A 25,063-nucleotide genomic window follows, 5' to 3' on the forward strand; every position below is an offset into this window, starting at 1 on the left:
CAAGGTTACCTTCACAAACCATTGAAGAATTGAGGTTGGGAGGGATGGACATGTGAGGTCTCTAGTCCAGTTCCTTTGCTCAAAGTAGGGTCAACTTGAAAGTGTCTTAGAGAAGAGGATTTGGAAGAGATGTGGAAGACATGTGGCCAGCAGGCCGAGGGAGGGAATTGTGCTCCTCTGCTCCGCTCTGGTAAGACCCCCCTGCAGTACTGCATCCAGCTCTGGGGTCTCCAGCACAAGAAGGACATGGAGCTGTTGGAGCGAGTCCAGAGGAGGCCACAGAGATGATCCCAGGGCTGGTGCACCTCTGCTATGGAGACAGGCTGAGAGAGTTGGGCTTGTTCAGCCTGGAGAAGAGAAGGCTGCGGGGAGACCTTAGAGCCCCTTCTAGTCCCTGCAGGGGCTCCAGGAAAGCTGGAGAGGGGCTGGTGACAAGGGCAGGGAGTGACAGGCCAAGGGGAATGGCCTGAAGCTGCAGGAGGGGAGATGGAGATGGGATGTGAGGCAGAAATTCTTCCCTGTGAGGGTGCTGAGGCCCTGGCCCAGGTTGCCCAGAGAAGCTGTGGCTGCCCCTGGCTCCCTGGCAGTGTTCAAGGCCAGGTTGGATGGGGCTTTGGGCAACCTGGGCTGGTGGAGGGTGTCCCTGCCCATGGCAGGGGTGGGACTAGATGGGCTGTGAGGTCCCTGCCAACCCAAACCATGCTGTGATTCTGTTTGGGACATTGGGGTTTCCCTGCAGCTGGGGTGTACCCGCACCCAGGTGTAGGAGGCACGGCCACGCAGTGGCACAGCACAACAGCCTGGGTTTCACTCAAAATATTGTTTCATGGGCAAAGAGGAACCACTCCTTATCTGTGTGTGTATATATATATAAAGCCAAGAATTTATGGTTGGTATAACTGAAATCACAACAGTATCATCATTACTAGCCCATATCTAATACAGAAAAAATACATGCACTTAGTTTCTACCCCTTTTCCTGAGGTTTTGCTCACCCTTCCCTGCCCCTCTGGGTCATTTCACTCTGGGGTTGGTGTTATAGTGGTTCAGCTGTATTTGGAATCCTTTGGCAGGAGGAGTATAATGTTCATGTTACTGGTTTCTTCTTCCTTGCTCTAGGATCCACTTGGGGTAATTTTTGCATATTTGCTAACATGCTTTTACACAAGCTTATGGGCTCTTTTGGGATGAGGACAAAGCTTCAGGAGACTTTTGAAAGCCTCAGAGCCCTAACTGACTCACCTAAAGGACCAATGGCATGGGAAGGATAAAAATACAAGATAAATTTTTTACCATGCACAAAGAGATTTTGCACAGCTCAGGCGTTCAAGGCAGCTTTTTTTTTTTGGCTCTTACCCAGTGCAGAGTAAGGCATTTCAAATTCACCATCCCTGATGAGACACACCAGGCTCTGCTGGAATCAGCTGGGTGGTGGTCTGAGTTCCTGGAAATTCATCCTCGATGTTGCTGAGCTGTCACCTTCCAATTCTCTGCTTTTTTCCTTAGTATTTTATACCTTTTTGCATGATTTCCCCCCCGAGTCCTCAGGCTGCTATCAACCACTCAAAGATCATGCTTCTGTCTTTGACTTCTAAACCAATGGTTTGGCTGGAGAGAGATTCCCTTCCTTGAAAGGTTTTATTCACTCCCTTTCATCACAACATGCCAGTTTGAACCATAATGTGTTAACAGTGTCCTAAAAAGTATGGTTTAGGTCTTCACTGAAGCAACAAAACCTTTGTGGAGCTGATACGGGAATAGATATAGAGATTGATACTTGGAAATAAAGATTTAATGAATTTTCTCCAAAATGTTCCTGTGAAAATCCACCAATGTACAAATGTGCTTGTACTTACCACATACCTGTGGGTCACGTCCAGCCCTGGGCACCCCAATATGGCCAAAAAAATGGTTCCCAGTCCCTGGCTTAAGGGCCCTGTGCTTTTCTAGCCACCTGTGTGACAAGCTTGGATGTTATATGCCAGACTCAGGGCAATGCTAAGGAGCGCCCAGGCAGCTCCTGGCAGGCTTTGACCCCATGCAGGCAGTGCACAGGACCAGCCTCACCTTGAAGCCACCAACCATTCAGTAAGCAAGTTGCTTAGTTTTGCTGTCAACTCCCCATCTTTGTTCTCAAAAATGATTTTTAAAAAAAAAAAAAAATCAAAGCCACTTTCTGGGAGTTTCTTCCAGCATTCTTAAACAGGAAAATCATCCCTTCACCTACCAGCATGGCCAAGGAGGTCATTTCAAGCATCACCTGTTGGGATGGCTCCAGCCAAGAGCAGGAGGTTGGCTGGAGCGTGTTTGTTCCCAGCAAGGCCCACCATGGGAAAGCCAGATGGAGAGGAGCAGCCTCTGTAAAGCCAAGCCCTTAAACCCGAGCTCATGGCAGAGACTGGTCCAAGTTGCAGTCAGCAAGTCTTCCCAAAGACATGAATCTTCTCATTACAGCCTGATTTAAGTGCTCAAGCTTTTATTGTCTTCGGTCCCTAGAGGTCAATAGAAGGAATGGCCTGATTGTTGGGCAATTTATTTGACTCGATGTAATAACATTTAAATGGGCTGTGAAGACAAAACAAGATGCTCCATGCTTAAGTCTATCCCGAGGCTGCTTTTGTCCCTTTTTTTTTTTATCCCTGGTGATAAAAGTGTAACTCTCCCATGTCCTTCAAGCTATTTGCTCTAATACATTACCAGCCACACTAGAGATAAGTGCAGCTCCATCTTTTAAATTTTGTGTAGGTTGTTCTTTATTATTTTGGTGAGGCTTTTGAGGAAGGATGAAAAAGGGAAAAGTTGGTTTTATTTGTGGATTTTTCTTTCCCTTTAGTGAAAAGGGATGATTTAGAGATTGTGCTGGTGATGCTTATGTACTACAGGCAGCTACACAGGCTTAAAACTGTCCTTGCTCTTGATCTAGATAAATTGCCTACCCTACTGCACATCTGGGTGTCATTTCAGCCCTCTGGAAATCAGGATGCCTGGATCCTGTTACCAGCCCTGCCGCTCACCCCATGCCCCTGAGAAGGTCGCCCAGGCTTAGATGTGGGTGGGTAAACTGTTATCGAAGTGCTCGGCGGGCTGCAGGGAGATCAGGTTGTGGATGTGCATGGATGAGTCGCCTGGCACGGCTGAGCTACACCTGCAGGCTGAGGGGATCTCCCTTCCTCTGAGGGTTTGGGGAGCAGAAAGGCACTGAAGAGCATGAGGAGATCAGGTCCTCTGACAGGAAGGATCTGGAGGGACCCCAGGGAAACATGCCTCCATCTGCTGCATGTATCAGAATTGCAGAATAATTGAGGTGGGAAGTGGGCTTTGGAGGTCTCCAGTTCAACTTTCTGATCAAAGATGGGCCATCTTCTAATTTAGATGACTGATTGCCTTTGGCCATATCCAGCAGAGTTTTGAATATCTCCAAGGATGGAGAATCCACAGCCTTTCTGATCCCCTTTTCCTATGTTTGACCACTCTCACAGAAAAAATTTTTCCCTTGCATCTCACTGGAATTGTTTGTCACCTCCTATCCTTCTCTGTGCACCTCTGAGAAGAGTCCAGCTCCATCTTCTCTGCAAGCCTCCTTTAGTGGTTGCTGACACAACTTAGGTCCATCTTTGACCCTTACATTTTCTCTATCAGTTTGGGATCTCTCCTTTTGAGCAGGCTTGCAGCCAGCAAGGGGATGTTGGCTGTGCTTTGAGACACAGCTGTATTTCACACATGCACTCCACCACATAGATGACCTCGCAGGTCCCAGAGGACAGGGTCCCAGGCTGGTCTGCATGAGCTACAGGAACCTGGGGCATCTTCTTCTGGCTCCTCTGGGCTGAAGCTCTTTTGGCAACTGTCAAAACTAGCTCTGCAGCATACGGTGAGGTTATGAGAAGCTGGTATTTGGCACGTGTCTGGAAATTGGTGGCCTTCCAAGTAATGAAGTCTGATTTATTGTCTGGATCAGGATGTGAAGCAAGTACAAAAAAAAAAGAAAAAAAAAAAAAAAGAAAACAAAGTAAGGGAGGTGTAGGAAGATGTGAATACCGGCATGGAAAGCTATAATGTGTTGTGGCAAAATGTGCCTGCTCAGGTGTTATCTGGACTTCTTCTTTCTTTTGAATTTGAATGCAGAAGGGTATTATTCCCTGTGACATCCTAGTTTTGGTGTCCAGTGTGGGTGGGAGAAGCTGTGCAAGATTAGAGAACTCAGAAGCTAGCAGCAAATTTTGGAAAGAATTTGAAAATCACAATTAGGAATGGAGGTGGACTTGGAAGCCCTGGGCTGTGGGGACAGGAGAGTAACTTAGATGAGGTGTGTGGCATGGCCAGAGGTTCCTCCTGTAGCTCTTCCAGAGCTGTCCTTCCATGTGTCCTCAGCAGGACCAGATCACTGCTGTTCTGCTGCTCTCCAAAGGCATCCGGACTTTCTCCTTCCTTGACTTTGCTTCTATTTAAAAAAAAAAAAAAAAGTTTTGTTTTGCTGATTTTTTTTTTTAACACAGCCTAACAAAACTCCAGATAATGACAAACAAGTGAGCAAGACTTCTGGCACAAGCAAACGAGATTTAATCTGTCAGCCCGTGGGCGGGTGGAGCAGGATGGTGCTGGCTGTATCCTCTTAAGGTGGCTCCTTCCATCCCCGGAGCTGCTTAAAATAAAGCAGATGGGAATACAGAATTATCCTCAGTGCTGAAATACGCTGCTGCTTCCAGAAGGTGTTGCTTTTTGTGGAGTCTCTGATCTGACACACTATATCCCCACTAGTAACTCAAGCACCAATTGGAAAGCGATTGCCCAGACATTTGAATTGCCGATGCTGGGGCCAGTGAACCAGCTCCTCAGCAACGTCTGAGCTTGGTTTAGGGGTTGAGAGGGTTGAAATGTATGAAGGAGGCCAGTTGGACTTGAGGCCAAAGAACAGGACCTGGGTAGTTTGCTGATAGATACAACCACAGTGCACAGACAGACCCAGAAAACACAGAAACACCTCACTTGACATAGTTTGCACAAGGCTGTTTGGCGTGAGAGCTTCTAGCCCATGCTGGGGTCTAGCCATGGGACCTGAACCAAAATCAAGGCACCCCATGAGCCAGGAGGTGGTAATGGCTGCTTTTCTTCAGGTCCTTTTGAATTTTTTTCTTCCCTCTGATCCAGACTGTGTTGGGTAGATGAAGACCCAGCTTGGTTCACACTAAAGACCTGTTGCATTAAAGCAATAGGTGACACCAGGGCACGAGGACGGACGTTTGTCCTCTCTCTACAGGCAAAGGAAAAGCTGGGAGAGGTTAAGTGACTTGTCCCGTGCCACTCAGATAAGCAGTGGGAGAAACAGGGATGAACAGAGATCTCCTAACTCCATCAATGACAGGACCCTGAAAGGGGCTGGCTCTATCCATCAGCAAAGGTGCAGAAACAGCTTTGATGCCTTTTAGAACACATCCAAGGAGCAGGGACAGTCAGGGACCTGCAAGTGAGCCTGAGGAGCAAGGGGGACCTTGGGCTTACCCAGGGTCCAGAAGAAAGACAAGCTGCTGCAGGGATGCTGCGTAGGACAGGACTGGCTTTGACACCAGGCTGAGCCTGGGGGTGAAACCTCTCTGAGAAGGCAGAAAACAGAAGTGATGGGGACAAGTGTAGGACCACCAGCAGCCCCAAAGGAGCAGGAGGAAGGTGGAGGCCATGACCACAGACCCTAAGGCTTTGGCTGGCCACAGGAAGGCTCCATGAAGGAGTTTGGGAAGAAAATGGCCAGTTTGGCCAGCACAGACCAAACCTTAATCAGGGACTGTGTGGGTGCTAACCAGCCAGGACCACAGGAGCTCTCACAACATCCATCCTTTATCATCCCCATTTTGCACATGGGGAAACTGAGGCACAGAGAGTTGAGGTTAACTTCAGGCAAGCAGCAGCCGCCAGAGCGAGATGAACTCCTTCTCTTACGCCATCCAGCCTTCCTGCTTGTGTCCTTTAAAAATCTGGGGGCAGATTGGTAAAGGGTTTTAGGCACCTACAGATGACACAAGAGTCCCATGGGCGCTCCTATGCCTAATGGTGATTAAGCACCTTTTCAGAATCTGCCCCTACACATCCTGTCCTTGTGTTTCAGAAGTGAGGAGGAGCAACCACCTTTCCTTACCCTTTGTCTGGCCTTTCACTGCTCCATGCTTGGTCAGTGGGAGCTTGTACAGCTCCTACCGCCATGGGGGAGACACTGCAAGACCTACTGCAAGATGGAGATCATGAAGCTGCTGCCTTCAGACCAGTTCAGTGACTTCAAAAGGCAATGACCACAGGATGGCAGCAAAATCCATCTATGGAGAAGTCTCCAAAACCAACTTTCCCAGTCCTTTTTGGTTGGGTACCACTGATGGCACCAGGAGACACAGGTGCAGCGGCCGGGAGTGCCACTGCAAGGTGGGTGCAGAACCCAACCCATGGATGCAGAGAGACAGGGCTGAGTGGAGGTGAAATGGCCTTTTGATATTTGTCTGGCTGGAAACATGAGTCTGCTCTCAGATCCATTTCTCATGGTTATTTTTGCTTTTCTGTTGAAATGCAAATCCTAAAAAACCCCACAGTATAGGTGCAAAAACACACCAGGATATTTCCATTTCTCTTTGGCTGGATTCCCCAGGGTTGGATGTTTCCTGGGGATGGGGAAGAAGATGGATAGGAGGGCTGAAAAATAAAAATATTTTAAAAAGCCAGCCTTTTTTTTTCTGGCAAACACAAATATATATAAATATGGCAGGGGATGAAATGAAGTTGTAAGATTTAGCTGCACTGAGGCTACAGCTTTCCAAGGTTGTCTCCCTCCAAGCACTAACCTCTGCGGATGGTAGGAGAGCAGAAAAGGACCACGCCATGCGCAGGGCAGGGAGAACAGGCTGTTCTGCTGAGAGATGCGGAGATCTCTGGCTAATGAGTTGGCCTCATTTCCAGAAGGACTGCCAGGATGAAATGGGGTCTCTCCTCCACTTATTCATTTGAACTGGCTGGTTAAAACCGCTCCGTATGTGTCATTTCTGTGATGAAAAAAAGTGAAATGGGAAGAAAAGGAATGCATTTCCATTTATCTCTTGGTTGGAATTTTGGCTGAACCCCATTAAAACCAAGGTAAATCAGGGCTTTTTATCAGGGCTTTCTAAACCAACATCTACCCGGTATCCTTTCCCTTGCTTCTCTCATTTCTAGAATAGACAAAAATTGCAGGAGGGAGAAAAAGAAAACTGTTTGGTTTTTTGATTTTTTTAACCGAGGCATTTTGGGAATTAAATATTTTTTTAAAATAAACACTTCCTGATTGACCTTTTTTCCCCCCTTTTTAACTCCAATAAACCTACTTACTCCACACAGTTGTAGTTGCCAAGTGCTTAATTTGATTCAGGGCATCTCCCAGAACAAGGTGAGGCAGAGCACCCTCCTTGAAGAGCTCCTGATCTGCTTTCAAACATAATGGAGACTTGGGTGTCCAGAAAGGCAACAGGCATGAAAAGGAGGCAGATGCACACTCGCTACCTGCAATGAAGAAATCCCACAGAGAGACAAGAGGTCTTTCAGCAAGACCTGTCCAGCAGCCGAGTGACTTGGAGCAAGAGCAGAGCAAGCCCCAAGCTCCAGAGTAGATGTTCCCCACCCAGCATCCACATGGTTGCTCCAGAAGATGATCTGTGCCTGACCTGCTCAGCATCACTTTGGGTTTAAAATTCCTTCCCAAGCTAATGTGTGCTGCTTTTCAAGGATCACATGGTTTTCCAAACTCTGATGCATCAACTCTGATGCATTTATAGACACTTCCAGAGTTTCACTCTAGCAATACTGTTATGTTCTCCTCGAAGGTGCTGCTCAGCCGAGAACAAGTTTTAAGCCAATCTGATGAAAACTGAAATGGAACAGTGGCAAAGCTGTGCTGCGTTGTTGAAAGGAAATGAGGGGAGGTGAAAGCTGTTTGCAGTTTCCCTTGCATCAACACGTCCTTGGCTCTAGCAAAAATGTCTTTCCCAGGACGAGCAGTTTGGTCGCCTCTGATGATATTATCTCCTCTGCGTGCCATTTTCTGACATTGGGCTCTGCAGAGAGCAGGGGACATTTCAGCCTTATTTTGGTTTTGTTTTGTTTTGTTTTTTTCCTATATCATCACCACAGGGCAACAGAAAAGCTATCATTACGGGCTGTAGAAGTTAGTAGTTTCCCAACCAGCAGTAGGGATTTAAAGACTGTTCTCAGCCCAGAGATCAACAGATCTGCATTTCCATGTTCCCTCTATCCTTTGCATCCAGCTCCGAACAGGAGCAAAGCTCCCTCCTCCTCCTTCCATCCATAGCAATTATTTAGCAGCTCGGATCCATGTATCTGAGAGCACTCATGGAGGGGATGCTTTCTCCCCACCCATCGCAATTTGCAGAAAAGGACGGTTTCAATGTAATCGTCTTTACCAGAAGATTCAGCATGAAAGCCACCCCACTGAGAGAGGATGGCTTCGCTGTATCACTTTGAGGGGTCAGCGCGCATACAAATCAAATTCCTGCGTCTCCAAGGTAAAGAGATCTCTTAGGACTGTGGGGCTAGGATTGAAGAGTCTAATAAGGGGAAAGAATTAAGCCTGCAATCACTTGGACTGATTTAAATTAGTTTTTTTTTTTTTCCTCTCGCTTTGATTAAAATAAGCCGATTTTCCTTTCCACCTGTGTTTCTTATGCAGGCAGAATTTCCATTAACTTCAGTCGATGCTTTTTTTAACTTCTTGAAGCTAAAACTTCATGGCATCCCTTCATCTGGTTGCCAGGAGTTTCCTTAGCACATTGCCACTCTTGTGATATTAATTATAACGTCTCCCCGCTTTATATACCAGTCCCCTCTGTTATTAAATGGACCTCCTGTGTGCCTTTCTTCTATCTTATTAAAGAACACTGACCTTCGTTATTCATTACAGGATTATAATGAATATTCATTACAGAATAGTGATGATATTGAGCTTACATTGTCTCCCAGGAAGATTTAGGTCAGACATAAAGGAAATCCTTGTTGTGACAGGGACAGTGATGAACTGGAAGGGTTTAGGGGTGGGACAGGGCACGTGCCCCACCACTGGTGGCTTTCAAGCAGGCAGCCGAACATCAGGGTGCAGCAGGTAGAGCTGATGCTGCTTTGGGGCAGATAGGTGGGATCCCAGACAGCCCTTGCACTTTTGCACACTTCCTATGGAAGTAGGAGTATTGGAAACCTTCCAGTAACTTCTGTCCAATAAAAGGAACAGCACAATGTTTAATAGCATAATTTTCAAGCTCTGGACTAATCATACAGTGATTAAATCAAAGAGAAGACAACGTAACCTGGGCAGTCATCACTGGCCATCGATTCGTTCTTCCAGCCCTGCATTAATGGCACAAAAGACACTGGCTGTCCCCACCACCATCGCCCTGAGGTATTCATTAATCTCCATGCGATCCTCCAGCAGCTACACTGAGCTCAGCTCCTCACTTTGTGCCCAGGTTATAGCTGGAATAACGCCCAGTAACGGGACGGGAAGCGCCTGAGGAGCAAGCTGTGCTCTCAGGCATGGAGGAGGCTGTGGGAGCCCTTGGGGCTGCGATGGCCACTTTCCTGCCTCCCATGGGTATTCACTTACAGCAGGCATTCCTTTAAATGGGTTCAAAAGCAAAGATGCAAACCCAGGGAGGAAAGGTCCACTGAAGACACTGAAGCAAAGACGACCCCAGTCAGGAGAGTCCTAAGCTGCTGATTCCTAAACGCAGAGGAAAGATCTGCTGCTTCTTTTTTCTCAAGGCATCTGGTTTTGCCCACTGTTAGCACAAGGAGCTGTTGGCAAGAAAAACAACATTGGCCAAATACGAGCTCTTGCATGGTCTGACCTCAGGAGGGGTTGCAATAGGAGCCCTGGTTTGAGGAGCAGGGGTATTTGCCTGTCCCCATGCTGGCACTTGTTCGGTCAAAAGCAGACCACACTCAGCAAAAGCAGTTAGCCCCAGGGGTGTCCACAACTGAGCCTCAAAACCACGATATGGTACTGGCCTCCATCACGGGGGACCTCCCTCTCTCCCTGACTGATCCAGCCACTGTGAGTCAACATCATTTGGGAACAAAGCTAGGAGGAGATAAACTCAAATGTGGGTTTTTTTTGCATTTCCACTGAAAAAAAAAAATTACTTTAGCATTCTTCCACTTCCAACCAGTAAAATAAATGGTCACTTGATTTTGAAAAGTCTGGTAAAATGGAAACAAATTCCCAGGACTAATATTCTGAATGGGGAAAAAAAAAAAAAAATACAGCCTCTGAAGTTGAACTATTGCTTTAAAATAAATGAGTACTTCAGGAGTCTGAAAGCAAAATGAGCCCTGGATTCTGTTCCTTCTTCTCAGAGAGTTTATTCTAACCACCACCATGTCCACGCACTCCTCACCACATCAAAGGACACCTAGAAACCATCGTTGCAGTAGAACATCCCCAATAAGTTTCTGTGCTCTCACCAGCAATGATGCATCCTTTCCCGAAGAACGTGGAGGGGAGAGTTGGATATCAACTGGGAAGACTGAGCCCCTTTTATTTTAGATGGGAGCAAGGAAACTCAGAAGCTGTGATCTGAGCTTCTGTGAGAGCCCAGAACCCCTCTCGTCCCTGACCAGGCTGTTTCTGCCTGGAGTGCATCCCACTCCAGCCCCAACCGGACTCGCACGGTGGGGAGCCGGGCGCCTGGCTGTCAGACAGCTTCTTCCTGGGAGTGACAGGAACCCGGGCAGGTGCTCTCTCTTTAAATGCAAAGGGGGCATCTACACCAGATTTTTTCTTTTTTTAACAAAGCAGCTACAAATATCTCTTGCCAAGGGTCTGATGATGCCAATATGAGCCATGATGATGATCTCTGATGAGCTCTGATAACACGGATCAAGCAGGAACTCTATACCCAAACCGCTTAGCTGCTGGATCCCAAATGATAAACGGGTCTGGCCGCTCTGTGCATGCCCAGAGGCAGACTGGACAGTCCTCAGGGACTAGGAAATCAGGCTTGAGGGGTCTGATGAGGTTCAGTGCCTGCTGGGTGGGATGGGTGAGAGTAGAGGAAGAGGAGGGCTGGACCATAGTTAAGACAGAGACCTCTGCATTTCAGTCATGGGCACATTTTAACATTTTTTTTCCCCAGAATTTGCCCAGAATGGCTCCCCTCCTTCACCTTCACACACATATGGACTCATGCACCATGCTGTACCATCAAGCCAGACTTTTCATTAACCATCTCCAGCACCGAGTGATCAACCACAGCGGGACGGTCCTCCCAGCGCTCAATACAAGCTTCAAGATAACTTCAGTTCTCAAGCAGTCCCTCCAACCCCACCACTTCTTGCAGGGCTTTTGGCTTGCAAGCCTTTCCAATTACATACGTGACATTTTCAGCTGCAGCACAGCTCCCTGCCTAATCTCCACCCTCCCTGACCCTTCCAAATGAGATAAGAGCAGCTGCACGGGCAGCAAAGCAAACCAAGCTAATGGAGCTGTAGCCTGCAAACCTTGGTGGGGAGCAGGGAACGGCCCCATGGTGAGAGCAAAGCTGCCACCACCGAGACGTGGTACAGAGCCAGAGGCAGATGTGGTAGGTTCAGGCAGCCAAGGCAAGGAGGAAGAAGTTCGAAAAGCAGCTGGAAAAGGCTATGGGAGCCCCTCTTCAGGCATCAGTTATGGTATGTAACCTATTTGCATCTTCGTTTATCTCTTGGTGTTTACCAGCACAACAGGCAACCTCATTGTGCTCTTTGCCTCTATCAGCAATGCCGCTCGGCACAAAGTCCTTCAGCCCTTAGACAGGATCATTGTCAATGTGGCCCTGGTGAACCTCCAGCTCTGTTGCTACAAAGAGGTCCCAGTTGTCCTCTCCTTTGCCGGCAGCACTGTTTTCAGTGAGAGGGGGTGCTGCATCCTCCTCTACATGTATCACATGCTGAGGCTGATCAGCATCTGGTCAGTGGAGAATCTAAGTTTCCTGCACTTGATAAAGGTCCACAGACCTAACCGTCACTGGTCCAGGTTCATCTACAGGGAGCAGGGGCAGTACGTAAACAGCATCCTTGCTGGCTGCCAGATCCTCAGCATCGTCTTCCAATTGCCCTACCTTAAGCACGACACAACAGCAGAGAGGATAAATAATTAAACTGTTGTGTGCTTGGCTACCAGCACTTGCTTAAGTTATCCAGGGAGTTTCACCATGAAGTTCACCACCTATGCAGCTGTCAGCTTGGATGTCATCTTCTTCATCCTTGTGATAGTCCTGAATGGATTCATCATTGACCTCCTCAGGAGGCAAAGGAGAAAGACAAGGGCTGCCTCCACCACAGGGAGCACCTGGAACAAACACACGGCTCAGGTGACCAAGATCTTGCTCTCACTGCTGTCCATGTACGTTGTCTGCTGGCTCTCTAATGACATCACGTGCATTGCTCTTGTTTCAGGACTCCTTAGGCACAACTTTGAGAACAGTATCCTCTGAGGTCTCTGCGGAGTGCTGTCCTGCATCTATTACTCATCCAGTTCCTATGTCATTGTGCTTGGCTACAAGAAAGTCAGGCAATAGCTCACTGAAGCCTGCTGGTGCCTGAGATGTGAGAAGCCTATCATTGTCCAGACTGTGGAGAGGTAACCTCCCAAAATCCTTCATGGGTTCTTCAACTTTCCAGACAGAAAAGCGTGCCTGCTATGAGGGACTTCTTCAGGTATTTAAAATAAACCATTACCAGCTTTCTGGAAACATCTCTTGGATCATGCTTAAAATTCAGAGGGTTCCCATTAATCTGCTTCTTGCACCTTGTGATAACATTGTGGGGCATCATCAACCAGATATGGGAACTAATCAGAAAAAAGATCCAGCTGACATCAAACAATGGCTTCACCCCAGAGATGTGTCACAGAAAATATCCCAGAGAAAGCGTATTTCGAAAGGCACAGCAGCAGGTAAACGTTTACCTTCAGCCAGATGAAAGCAAATGGAAATGTTCTCATCATCACCAGTGAGCGACAGCCCATAATAAACAAGAGATCAAGTATATATAGTCCCTAAGGACTTGTTACTTTTGAAAACTGTAAGAGGGAAAGTAGGCATTCTTCAGTATTGTCACTGGCAGGCAAGCGTTTCCATTTCCACGACAGCTCATTGAGATAGAAAACAAGTAACAAAAAGCCCTCTGAAAGCCCAGACATTGCACGAATGCGGGCAGCCAGCAGAACTGTTAGATTCTAGGAAAAATTACTGCGAGATTATGCTTTCCGAATTCAAGAATGGTGCTATGCTTTAGAAGTTTATGGCTGCCAGCACCAAACATTTATTTCTCAACAAAACAGAAATCATGAAGTCACAATGCCAGGGTACGTTTTCTTGGGTTAGATCGTTCCGTGTGTAATACAGCTGAGAAAATAAAGGAAAAGTATAACTCCAAACCCTTATGTATCTTTCCCTCCTAGCCCTGAGAGCAAGGGTCTGGGAATAAAAGAAGGAAAATTTCCTGTGTGCCAGGAAAAAATTTTTTCTTTAGAAAAAAAAATAAAATTTATTATTATTTTGATTTGACTGATGTGATTCCGCATAATTAAATGTTAGCTGACACGCTGAAAGAAGGTGCTTCCCTTCCTTTCTAATGCTGCCTGAAAACCTCCTCCTGCTCTCATCCTCCCCCTCTAAGATGACACCACCTGCAGCACAGCTACTGGGGCTTTGGGGCTCTCTTCTCACCTGCCTTCTCCACACAAGCCTGCCAAATATTCCTATATGGGCATCTTTTGCCATTTTGGGGTATATACCTCTGGGGTCACAACCTGCCTGCGATCCAGGGAGGATGCTAAGTGCCTGGGGCATATTAATAGATGCTCAACAAGGGATGGGTTATGCAGAAATCCAGCCCAGGAGCCACCTAGCCTCGTACACTGATTCTTCCCTAATCATTTGGTTGCAAGTGGCAGATGAAATCCAGTGAATCCCTCTTACAGGGTGACTGGTTTTATATCTCTCCCCAGGGAATCTGGTTTAGCTTCTTTTCCTTTAGGCTCTGCAACCTAGAGCAAAGATCATTTCTGAGCACCTTGACCTCTGTTGGAGATAGATCCCCACAGAAAGAGATCCCTGAAAAACTGTGTTTCTGATTGCTTTGGAGGGACAAATGTTGCCTGGGTTTCCCTGTCCTTTTCTTTTTTTTTTTTTTTACAGGCTCCAGGCTTTCATGATTCAACGCACACCACACATGTAAAATACAGAGAGGCAGCAAAAGGCTCCTGGTAGCCCCTGGCAAAGGGCACGTATCACCTCTTCCCACCTCCAAGCTGCCTTCCCCTGGCTGGCCCTGCACCCCAGGGTGCCATGTCAACCACTCGCCCCTACGACCCGCTGTGGGTCTACACCACCACCAGCGGCTCACGGCCTTCCAGAGACTTAGAAATCTTCCTGATTTTTGAAAGCTGACCTCACATGGAAGGCAAACAGTGCAATATTTCAGGGAAAAGGGAAGAAAATAATTGATTCTTCCTCTGAAGCCTTCTGTACAGCTTTTAAAATGACACCTGCAAACTTGCCGTGTTGGCCATCGAAGAAAGCAAGGTACTAGATTACATGTGTCTTGAGTCTAATCCAGCCTGACATTCCTCACAACCCTACGTTCCCGCATTTATCCCCAGATTAGGTACAACAGAGACAACTGCTCTGTTCCTTTTCCCACCCTGCCCAACTAACACTAGCTAGGAGCACCACTCGTTGGAGAGAGAAGGCAGCTCAGTCGAGACGTAACACAGGAGATGAATGCAGCACCAGCAAGGATTGGTAACTCACGATCCTGCTGGACACCTACTAAGTGCTTTGATTTTAAGGATTTTTTAAAATTTATTTTTAAATAAAGATACTCTGTCTTCGCCTGCTCTCCCCCAACTTCCTCCAGCAACGTCATCTATTTGGATTAGCTCCAGGGAGATGAAAGTAGCCTCGCTGTTCTGAGTTATCTGTGAACTCCACACAGTTCCAGTAGAAAAGCCAATATTCCCTGTCGCTGATGGAGCTTGCTTAGCTCTTGGCCAGCCATCAGCAAGGAGCTGCTGAAATGGAGTAGTGTTATTTCAAAGCCAGATAAGGAGACTGCGCGTGCTGCGTTCAAACTGATCTCTTCTTGTACATGCAATTCCTTCTGGTTTATTTCACAGGCATTTGCAGAATTGCACAAAAATTTAGGCTGGAAAGTACCTTGTCCAGATGAGTGTTGTATACCTCAAGGGAAAGCAATGCCCCCACCTCCCTGGGCTTGTGGTCCAGCGTCTCACCATCCTCACAGTAAAAACATTGCTCCTTGCATCTTGTTGGAACTTCCCTTGCTGCAGCTTACACCCGTTGCCTCTCGTCTTTTCATCGCACACCTCTGAGATGAGTCAGGCTCTCCCTTCTCTATAATCTTAATTATGTAGCTGAAAAGAGCAATTCTCTCCTCCAGGCTATACCAAGCCGGCTCCCTCAGCCTCTCATGTCGTGTTCCAGCCACCTGACCACATTCATTAGGACATTCGTATGGTGCTACGCGCAAGCCCAGACTTCATCCGGCCAAGTCATTCATATTCAAGACAGAAAGACAGACACATGAAGAAGTGTGGAGAAGTCTGGCGTCACTACGGTAGGGAGCAAGAGGACCTGGGCTTGTTCAGCCTCACTGAAGAAGTCTGAAAGAGAGATGAACGTAGGCAGATAAACAGTCCACTCTTGGGTTACACCCGTATTTTCTAACGCTGTTGTTCCACAGCCACGGCTTTTGGTGATATCAGAAGCTGGGAGCGATTCCCTGGCCCAGTCCCCCACGTGCTCGTAAGCATGGAGGGAAGGCACAGGTGAAGGGATGCTGAGAATGGCAGGAAGAAGTCTTTAGAGGAGGGGAGGCTTTGCACCAGAGACAACGTCTGGGAGAACCACAATTTACCCTCTAGCCACGACACAGTAAAAATGATGCCTTCTGTGTTGCATCTGGCGAGAGAAATGCAGGCTATGACTCAACCTGCTCATGCCAAACCGCGATGTTAAATGGTGAGCAACATTCCCATTAAGTGGAGTTTGCAATCCAGCCAAGCGCACTTGATTTAAGTAACTTGGCTGGAAATGTGGATTTTTGCAGCTAAAGCCTTACCTCAAGCAGCAATCGCGTTAGAGTGGCAAATCCCCATCAGTCCCCGGGGACGACCTAAGAGAGGTATCGCTGGGTTACAGCAACTGCAGCCCTGTTTTCTCTAACTGCCCACGTGCAGCAAAGAAAACAGATTGCCTTTTGACATCTCTGGTTTTCTTTTCGTGCCGGGAGAAGAACAGTTCTTCATTAATTTGTGCTCTAAATCCTGATCGTCCGGGTCTTGGTTACTACTCGCGTGTTCTCAGCTGAGTCACGGACTTTGCAGGACATTTATTTCAAATGGAGGCGACTGCCCTGAGAATGAGATAGCCTTTTTAATTAAATGGGTTTAAATGGCAACAAGGGAAGGGACAGATGAAATTAAACGGGAGCTCCTGTGACAGACTTATTAACTAATGACTTCTAAAGTGGTCACAATTTACATTTTGAAAAGATACAGGAAGCTCATTAAGGCTCTAGACAAACAGCTCGGCGGGCCGGAGCAGAGAGGAGAGAGCTCCGCAGCCAGAGCAGCACTGTACGAGAATGATATCCAGAACGATAGCAACTACTGAACATTAACACCACCGGTTCTCCTCCCCAGGACTGACTTCATGTAGAAGGCCAATATTTTTATCTCTGATTTTCAGCTACAAAATGCCAGGCACAGAAAAGTAACCTGCCCGGTGCTGGGACTAGGCTCAGATGAGCTACGCAGAGTTAGTGAAGGATGATTTCCAGCAGAAAAACACAGGTCTAGGCGAACAGGTCTTTTCTGGGAATGTGTCCATTCCAAAGAAACGTTGGTTAGGAGCCATCTGGTATAATTTATAGCCAAAGGAGATGAGGAAACCAATGCAGATGAATTGTTGGAAAGACATCCACACGCACAGATGCAGTCACAGCCACGTGGTCTGGGTTAGGGCATTAACCAGGGACAGCCCCTGCTTGAAATCAGGGACATCCGAATCCACACACCCTGAGCAGCTCCTCTGTTCACCAGAGAAACTTTGAAAGGTTTTGGGTTTGCTTCAGCGCACACCAGGAAATTTTTGAGAATCACTTCTCACCCACGCTGCTCTTGCAGCTGAAGGCAGCGCCCTGTCTGCTGGGCTCCACTGCGCGGGGCTGAGTCAGACCGAAAAGGTAAATCCTCACCTCTCTGGCCACGTGGGAGGAGAGAGTTTGAATTTCAGTCTCAGGGATTTCATTTCACCGCTATTTTTTTTTTCTCTTTAATTCCCCATTAGCACAGCAGTCTCCATCTCCCAAATATTTTTGAAGACCAGCTCAGGGAAATCCTTAGCCTCACTGGATTTCTTTTAGATTTATATTTTTACTGGCATTATTTGTTTCAAATCTTCCCCCGGCTTTTAAGGAGAAAGAGCCTTTATCTAATCACCAAGTCTCACTCCCTGCATGGCTCAGCCAGTAATACCTGCCCCAGAAGATGCTGCGGCTGAACTAGACCAGACGCTCAAATCTTCAGAGCAGAAATGAACCGCTGGGAAACAACACGATGGGACAAACCTCGCAATGGTTTCAAGCCTTCGAACCCTTCTGATGTGTCATGGACTCTAAAGCAGGAAGACAAAAACAAATGGAAACAGCCACGCAGTGAGAACCGAGCGATGACTGAGGTCCATAGAGAAGAGGGAGATAAGGGTGAGAGAACCATGAGATCCCACCTAACGGGGTCTTTCTCATACAACTTCCAACAAAACTCTGTTGGCATTCTCACAGCCTCACCAAGGCAGGACCACAAATTTTGGCTTGCATTCAGCAGCAACCTGGGAGCATACAGGACACCAAAATCCAGGGCTGCAGCTCTGCTCTGCAGGCAGAGCCCAACGAATTGCATAAAAACTTCAGTAACTCTAGAACAAGAGACCAATAGAAACAGAACCCTAATTTTCCTTTGTCTTGTTTTCATGCATGTCTTAATTTTGCAGTTTTGTTATCAAGAACTAAGATCTTGTTTTGATTATGCCTGTTACTTTCATTTAAATTTCTCTGTTTAAGGTAAACTTAAAAGTTATCTCAAGCAACAATAAGCCACATTATTTCTCTTAAAGCAAGCAATCCAAGTAGAGCAGCGAGAACAAACCATCAGGGTCTGGACAGACCAAGACAGGTCTCACAAACTTCTTTAGAGGCTTTGGGGAGGTGCTGAGCTACCCCACAGTGCACCAAGGAGTTCACCCTGCACGTAGGGCTACCAGCTCATTGCCCTGCAACTATAAAATATACCTGCAGCTCTTTAACTCTGGCACGCTGGTTCAGACACCTCCCAGAGTCTGATCCTGCAATCCACCCAGCGCTCCCTGGAAGGTGCTGAAGACATTTAGTGCCCGCTGGCACAAAGGAGTGGATCCAGAAACGCTTCCGTTCATTAAGACATTTATAGATGAGTATTTGGAAGAATATCAGAGGTCCATATCCAAGTGGGAGGGAGCAGGTAGGCAGCGCTCACATTATTTCTCCCTGAAAATATATTCTGTTACACAAAGGTTACATCCACGCTGTAAATTCAGACATGCCCAGGCACTGAAAAGTAATCATCCATGTGAAAAAAATTGTTAGAAAGTTCCCTGGCATAAATTTGGGTGCCAATTTGCATTTTCCTAGATAATTCCCAGGCGTGGTTCAACGCACGGAACAGTCCAAGAACAACTCCCAGCAGGCAGTTTGCATCCAGCCACCCTCTCCTGGAAGGCAAGACGAGTTTACAAGCGTGGAAGAGGACATCTTGTGCCAGTTGGCCACAGGGCCCAGGATACATTTAGTTCCTGGATGCACTTAGTTTATTAGCACAGATGAAGCTGAATTGCCTCTACTTAGAGTCTCATTACCGGACATCAATACATGACGCCACTGTACACTTACTGAATCACTCTGGGACTGCACTGCCAGCTGGATTAATTCTCGTTGCTCTTACAAAGAAGTGACCATCACTCACACAAGTGTATATAATTCCTATACACAATGAGGCATTTCAGGGGGGAATGTGCTATTTGACCTTTCGTCGAAATAAGGACTAATTTGAAAAGCCACATATTTTTCCCCAAAAACTGCCTGCATCAGGAGCGGGTGCTGGCTGAGGAAATTGCATAGGTTTGCAAGTTCTGGGTTACCATGATCTCACCATAGCGCGATACTTGCAAGACATGCTCCAACGGGTGGTCACTTAATTCAATTAACACCCACCGCTCGTCACAGCCTTCACATACATTTTCCTAATGTCTTGGTGGAAAGTCAACCTCAAAATCCCCTGAAATTTATACTGTTATTAAAGAACCCAGAAGGATTTTTCCAGCTCTAAACTAGGAAAACTATAAAAAGGCATCTCAGAAATACAGCCCAAGGGATGTAAGATGGTTCTGAAGACGACCCCGGTGCTGTAACCAAACTGAACCGAGCATCCGATACACTGCCGTTCATCTGTCGAGTTTAAGGTCTGTTTCTACATGGTGTAATGGTGACATCTACAGGAAAATCCTCATCTGCTACCTCTGCAGCCCGGAGAGGAGTGGATGACATCACATCACTAATATCTCCTTATGAAAGGCTGTAGGGACCGTGCAAGCAAATAAAATACATATCACTCGCACAAGCAAGTGCTGGCTGCAGGGCAAGGTCATTAGCTGGATGATGATAAAACAGGATCTGGGAGCCATCAGCTCCCTCCATGTCAGCTAAAGCCACTGCTACCAAGCAAAGCACAAATCAAGCAAACTAAAAAGTAAAATTTCTGCAATTTTTCTTTCCAGATGCATCTTTCGAGCTTTGCTCAGCGTACGCCTGTGTGTGGCTCCAGGACCCGGCCACTCGTGCACCCAGAGTGCCGTGGAGTGAGTTACACAGAGACTATTACTGAACACAGGTTTGTGAGATCACCCTGCTGTCCCAAAAGCGGGATCGTCTACCCGGTGTGCAGTACGCCAGTATACACGCAGAGCAGAGGTATTTTCTTTCCTGTCTGTGCAGATGGGTGCGAGGTGGTAATTCCACAAAGCTAGCACGCCGCACACAGAATCTACATTTATCTTGTTACGGGATTAGAAAAACCCACCTAAATTTATGCTAATTGGTTAGTAATCTACTAACTATCATCAACTATTGGCATCATCTCCTATTGGTCAAGCATATTTAAATTAATACACATGCTCCTTTGAGGGTGTGTGTGGGGGTAATTTGCATAGTCCTTTAATTGGGTGGGTGGTCACAAATTCCGCCAGCCACCGTTCCCTTCCCCTAGTTACACCCGAATTTTGTTGACTTCAGGCCTCTCTGGCAATCACGCGGCTCTCGGCACCTTCTGGGGCAGGATGTTTCCTTTTTATCAGTTTTGCAGCTCTTCTTCAAGGATAGCCTTTAGCAAAGCGTGCTTTTCACCAGTCCTTTGGCTCTTCTTCAAAGGTATAGTCGTTAGCAAAGCACTTAACCCTAAATTACACAGCATCTAAGCACTAACCCAAACACTTTACAGATATCAACCCCACCGCTTCCCGCTCCTTCAGCCCCGAGCACAGGGCAGGGCAGAGCAACACCGCTATCTCACACTTGGCCTGTGCCCGCTTACTGTTTTCTCAGCAGTGTGACAGGACTTGATACAGGACTACAGAAGAACATCAAAGTGTTAGAGCACATAGTATTTCGTGAGAAGTTTAGTATGTTCTCTAATCAGAATGGATTTTAAGGAAGTGAAATATCTTACAGATAAAATAACTAAAACCATTCTTTTTAACTGCCATTAAAGAGTCACCATTTCTTCAAATTTGCAGGCAAAGACATGGAAGAAAAACCCAGACATTTGTCATTCAGTTTTTATTTTTAGAAGCAATCCCGACCACTACATATTATAAAATAACCATTGTCTGAAGCATAGCCTGAAGATAACCACCAGGAAAGCTTCAGTTCATAATTTATCCGATAGGTACGATTTGCCTTCTGCATCAAAAGTTGCCAAAGGACACGACACATCCCTTCTGACCACACCGAGTATTGGACTAACCTGGTTAAGACAGAAACAGGTCACAGACAACACAGTTTGAGCAGAACATGAACAAAGGGGCATTGTCATTGATTTTCAAAATGAGATTTGAAAGATTATTAGTAAAACTTTGTAATAAAACATCCAGTCTGTAGTTCAGTTCCTTTTTGAGAGCTTCCCATTGTGTCACTGGTTCTACATTGTTAAAACTTAGCAAATTTCTGAGTAGAAGCTGTCTTTTCCATGGCAGATAGCTCTGAATTTGTGTCAAGCTCATGATGTTATGTGCACAGGCAGCTGTGCAGTCCACAGTAATGACTAATTAGCTAAAACATCTATTTTGATTATGGCTATTTGTCCAGTAGTCTCTAATTTCCATTTTCAACTTATTAAAACATTTCTACAAAAAATCCCTCCCAACAGCAAACAGTGAGGGCACATGCAAAGCAAGAAAGGGCTAGATCAGTCAGAACGCTACAAACCACAAAGCAAGTCAAAACAAGTAAAAACTAAAATACTTTTCTCCTCGCTCACAGGACTGGGGCTGAGCCTGACAAACGGTTTCAGATATAACGTTGGGTGACCATCCAAAGATTGAGGGGAAGAAGTTTGTTCTCCTCCCCCAGCTGTAAGTTCCTGCAGTGTCTTTTTGTGCCAATATGCGTTCTGATCCGGTAAAAAACTAAATCCAGAAAAAAAATAAATTAGTTCCCCGCTCTGGCCCATTGCACAGTCATGGAGCATTGCTACCAGCAAGCGGGAAGTAGCAGGAGGCTCCATTTGGCAGGACACCAGCATTAGATCAGCTTAAAGTAATTATCAATCTACAGCCAGAGCCCACCTGCCTTGCACTGGCTCCGCATAGATCAATGCAAACCTCATTTTTAAAGAAATCAGCTTCCTCTGGGCAGCTTGGTTTCTTACATTTGTACCAAATTAAGCCAGGTAGTTTTGGGCCAGCTCAGGGTCAGCCTCTCTTGATTTTGTCAGGGGCAAACTCGCTTTGGTTCAGGCCGTGTCAGGACATCATTTCTTCAGCTGCCCGACGTGCTGCTGAGCCAGGCAGCGCCAGCCTGGTTCCACGCCTACAGACCACCGAGCTAAAGGCAGAGTAGAAATCACCCAGAGGTGTGACTTAAGCTTCATTGCCAGGGGCGGCCCGCCTGGGGCTCACCCGGCGCACGCCCTCAGGTGCGGGGCCGCGGACACCGCCACGGGTAGGCCAAGCCGCTGCACGCACAGACGCTCACCCCGCGGTGCTGCTGAGACCCTCAACGGCCTCCCGCAACGACCAAGACCACCGGCACCGCGTATTACGGGTGGGTTTGCCTCACAGTTCTTAATTCCTCCTTTCAACGCCCCTTCCGGGAGCGGCAGCGGCCGGGCCGGGACCCGCCGCCTCCCTCACCGCCCGCCCCGGGGCCGGCGCTCCCTCACGGCCGCGCCTCAGCCGCTAGGCCCCCTCCCCGCACGGGCTGCCCTCTGCCGCGCCGGCCCGGCTCCGCCGCGCCCGCCTCAGCGCCGCCCCGCTGCAGGCACACGGCGGCCAGCCCGCGCTCGGGGGGCCTTGGGGAGGAGGTGGGACGTACCGAGTGCCGCCCCGCCTCCCCCTGAGGCCGGTGTGGGCGGGGCGGGGCTGGCCCGGCGCTGCGGGAGGGCCGGAGGATGGACGCGGCACTGCTCGCCGCCGCTGCCGTGCTCCTCGCCGTCCTCCTTTTCTTCGCCACCCGGCTCCGCGGCCAGGCGAGGGCAGGTGGGTCACGGCCTGGCCGGGCCTTCTCCCCCCTCTTCCCCCCTCGCCCCGTTCCGGCGGGGCGCGCTCAGCCGGGCCCGTCCCTTCTCTCAACGGGCGCACGGGGAGGGGTGGGGGCCTCCCGAGGGGGCGCGTCTCCATGGAAACCACGGAGGGGGGGCGCCTCGCCTCAGGCCTCCCCCTGAGGGGGGGCCGCCATGGCGGGGGTCCCCCGTGGTTCCCCCGGGATCCCTGGCGTCCTGCCCTTCCCTCTGCCCGCCGGGGTCACCCCTCAGGCCCCGGGGTAGGAGACCCGGGCGGCGGCGAGGCCTACTGCGGCCGAGCGGGGCCCCGGCCCGGTTCCTGGCCCGAGGCGCTCGCAGGGTGAGGGACACCGGGTTTAAAGTCTGACCGAGTTCCCGCTCTCGGGCTGGGCGGGCGGAGGGACGGTGTCTCTGAGGGTCCTCCTGCAAACGGGGAGTGAGGTGACAGCACAGCCTGGCTGACAGGCCGCTCTTCACCCCTGGTCCTCCCTGGCAGGTCCTGGGCTACGGCCGGTTAATGTTCCTGTCCGACACGAGACCTGAAAGGCAGAACGGCCCCTCTCCTGCCTCTGACAGCCTGTTTTACCTGCGTTTCACAGAAATTGCCCACTTCTGTTCCTTTTCCACCTGGCCTGAGGCTGTGAGGGGTTGCTAGCCACCCCAGGTTTAGGTGCGGTGTGGTGCAGTCCCGTTCTGGGAACGGGTAGATGATACAGCACTTCCAGCCCTCCCTCAAACGACGAGTGTTTTATTGCTGACCAGCAGTTGCAGCAGCGTGAAAACGTGGTGGAAGCGACCTTGTGTGGGTGCCACTTGAACGTTATGGGAAGAAGTCAGGCGCAGCTGTGAACTTATCAGCCGCCTTGTGTTTTCAGAGTGGGAGAAGGGAAGTTGTTTAGCTGTGGGTCTCAAATTCAGGGCAAACACTGAAGCCTTTGTCAAGGTGATGACACTAGTTCCAGGATTTGGGGTGTTTTGAGTTTGGGTGTTTTGCTCTTATTTTGAGGTGGGGGTGTAGCTTTGAGACAAAAACCCAAAACACTTCTAGTTATAAACACAGGCATGCTGGTGCAAGAGTGTATGCTGGTAAGGGCTTTGTGTTAAAAGCAGTTTTTGCTGATGATAATTATGTTTTCCAATACATTTCTTACACACCTTTCCTTGTACAGACCCGGTCTAAATCTTTCTCAACAGCTTGGAAACTGATGCAATTTCATCAGATTCCTACTGACTTAGAGTTGAGCTTCTGGTAAAAGTGACTGATGCGTGTCCTAGAGAAATGAGACTGCTGGAAATACATAATTTCCTGAACTTGACTTGTATCATGACTTAGGTAAATCTTTGGCTGTGGGGCTTGGGAGAATTTCTTTTTCTTTTCTTTTAGAGCATACAAAGTTCTAACTAGTTTGAAGCCCAAACATTTGTTTTAAAAGGTCTGAATCCTCAAAAAGTTTTAATACTGTTTTTGAGCAGCTGGGTTAAAGTTAGCTTACATTCAGGATAATTTAATCTTTTTGCCACTTCCACATTGGTCTTGCTTTTTTTATTGTGGTTTTAAGATAATTTCTACCTTAATATACTGATTTCTGTCACTGTAAAATCCTTTACAGAATTTCAGATTGTGGGGATGACTTTATTCTCCTTACACAACAGAAATCCACTGAGGCTGTGGTGTATTTAATATCTGCAAAATTTGGTCTTAAACAGGAATTTGCTTTCCTGTTCCTTTTTCTTATGTGGAAAATGGAAGCCGCTACAATTTTGCTAGTAAATCTGTGATGTTGCATGGAAAGGACTTGAAACCAGGGACACTTGACCTAGAGAACTGGTTGGTAGCTCTCACCTTTTCTTTTTAATGTCTGAGGGTTGGAGCAGCAGCTTCTCTTTATGCTCTCTCTTGGGAAATTGCACTTTTAAAAGTGTTCCAGACTTGACTGCTTTAGATAATAAAGTGGCTAAGGCTCACAAGTGGTAAATCCTGTAACTTTATATTTCCTTTGAAAGGTCATTTGGAGCGGCACAGTGTTTCCGGCAAGATCATGCGTGGACTTGTTATGCTGAGATTAGAAGAATCGTATCATTGCTGCTTTTATATGTTGTTGGCATATCTATTTGCGAACAAACCCTAATGTGATAAGCTGTACTAGGCAAAAGCACCTCCTCAGGGAAGCC

At 47.8% G+C, this 25,063-nt stretch overlaps 1 protein-coding gene across 3 annotated transcripts in view; it reads left to right on the forward strand.

Annotated features, from left to right (window-relative positions):
* The first annotated feature begins 22,705 nt into the window (after positions 1–22,705).
* DDRGK1 (DDRGK domain containing 1) overlaps positions 22,706–25,063 on the forward strand; it is a 40,206-nt gene continuing 37,848 nt past the window's right edge. For 2 of the 3 annotated variants that reach the window (XM_054824684.1, XM_054824685.1), the window contains exon 1: positions 22,722–22,868. In XM_054824684.1, coding sequence (XP_054680659.1) covers positions 22,781–22,868 — 88 coding nt within the window. In that variant the 5' untranslated portion in view covers positions 22,722–22,780. Of the gene's footprint in view, positions 22,869–25,063 lie in introns of all 3 variants that reach the window. The other variant, XM_054824686.1, reaches the window with a different exon arrangement.

The sequence above is a fragment of the Grus americana genome, chromosome 4, assembly GCF_028858705.1.
Source record: "Grus americana isolate bGruAme1 chromosome 4, bGruAme1.mat, whole genome shotgun sequence".
Classification (NCBI taxonomy): domain Eukaryota; kingdom Metazoa; phylum Chordata; class Aves; order Gruiformes; family Gruidae; genus Grus; species Grus americana.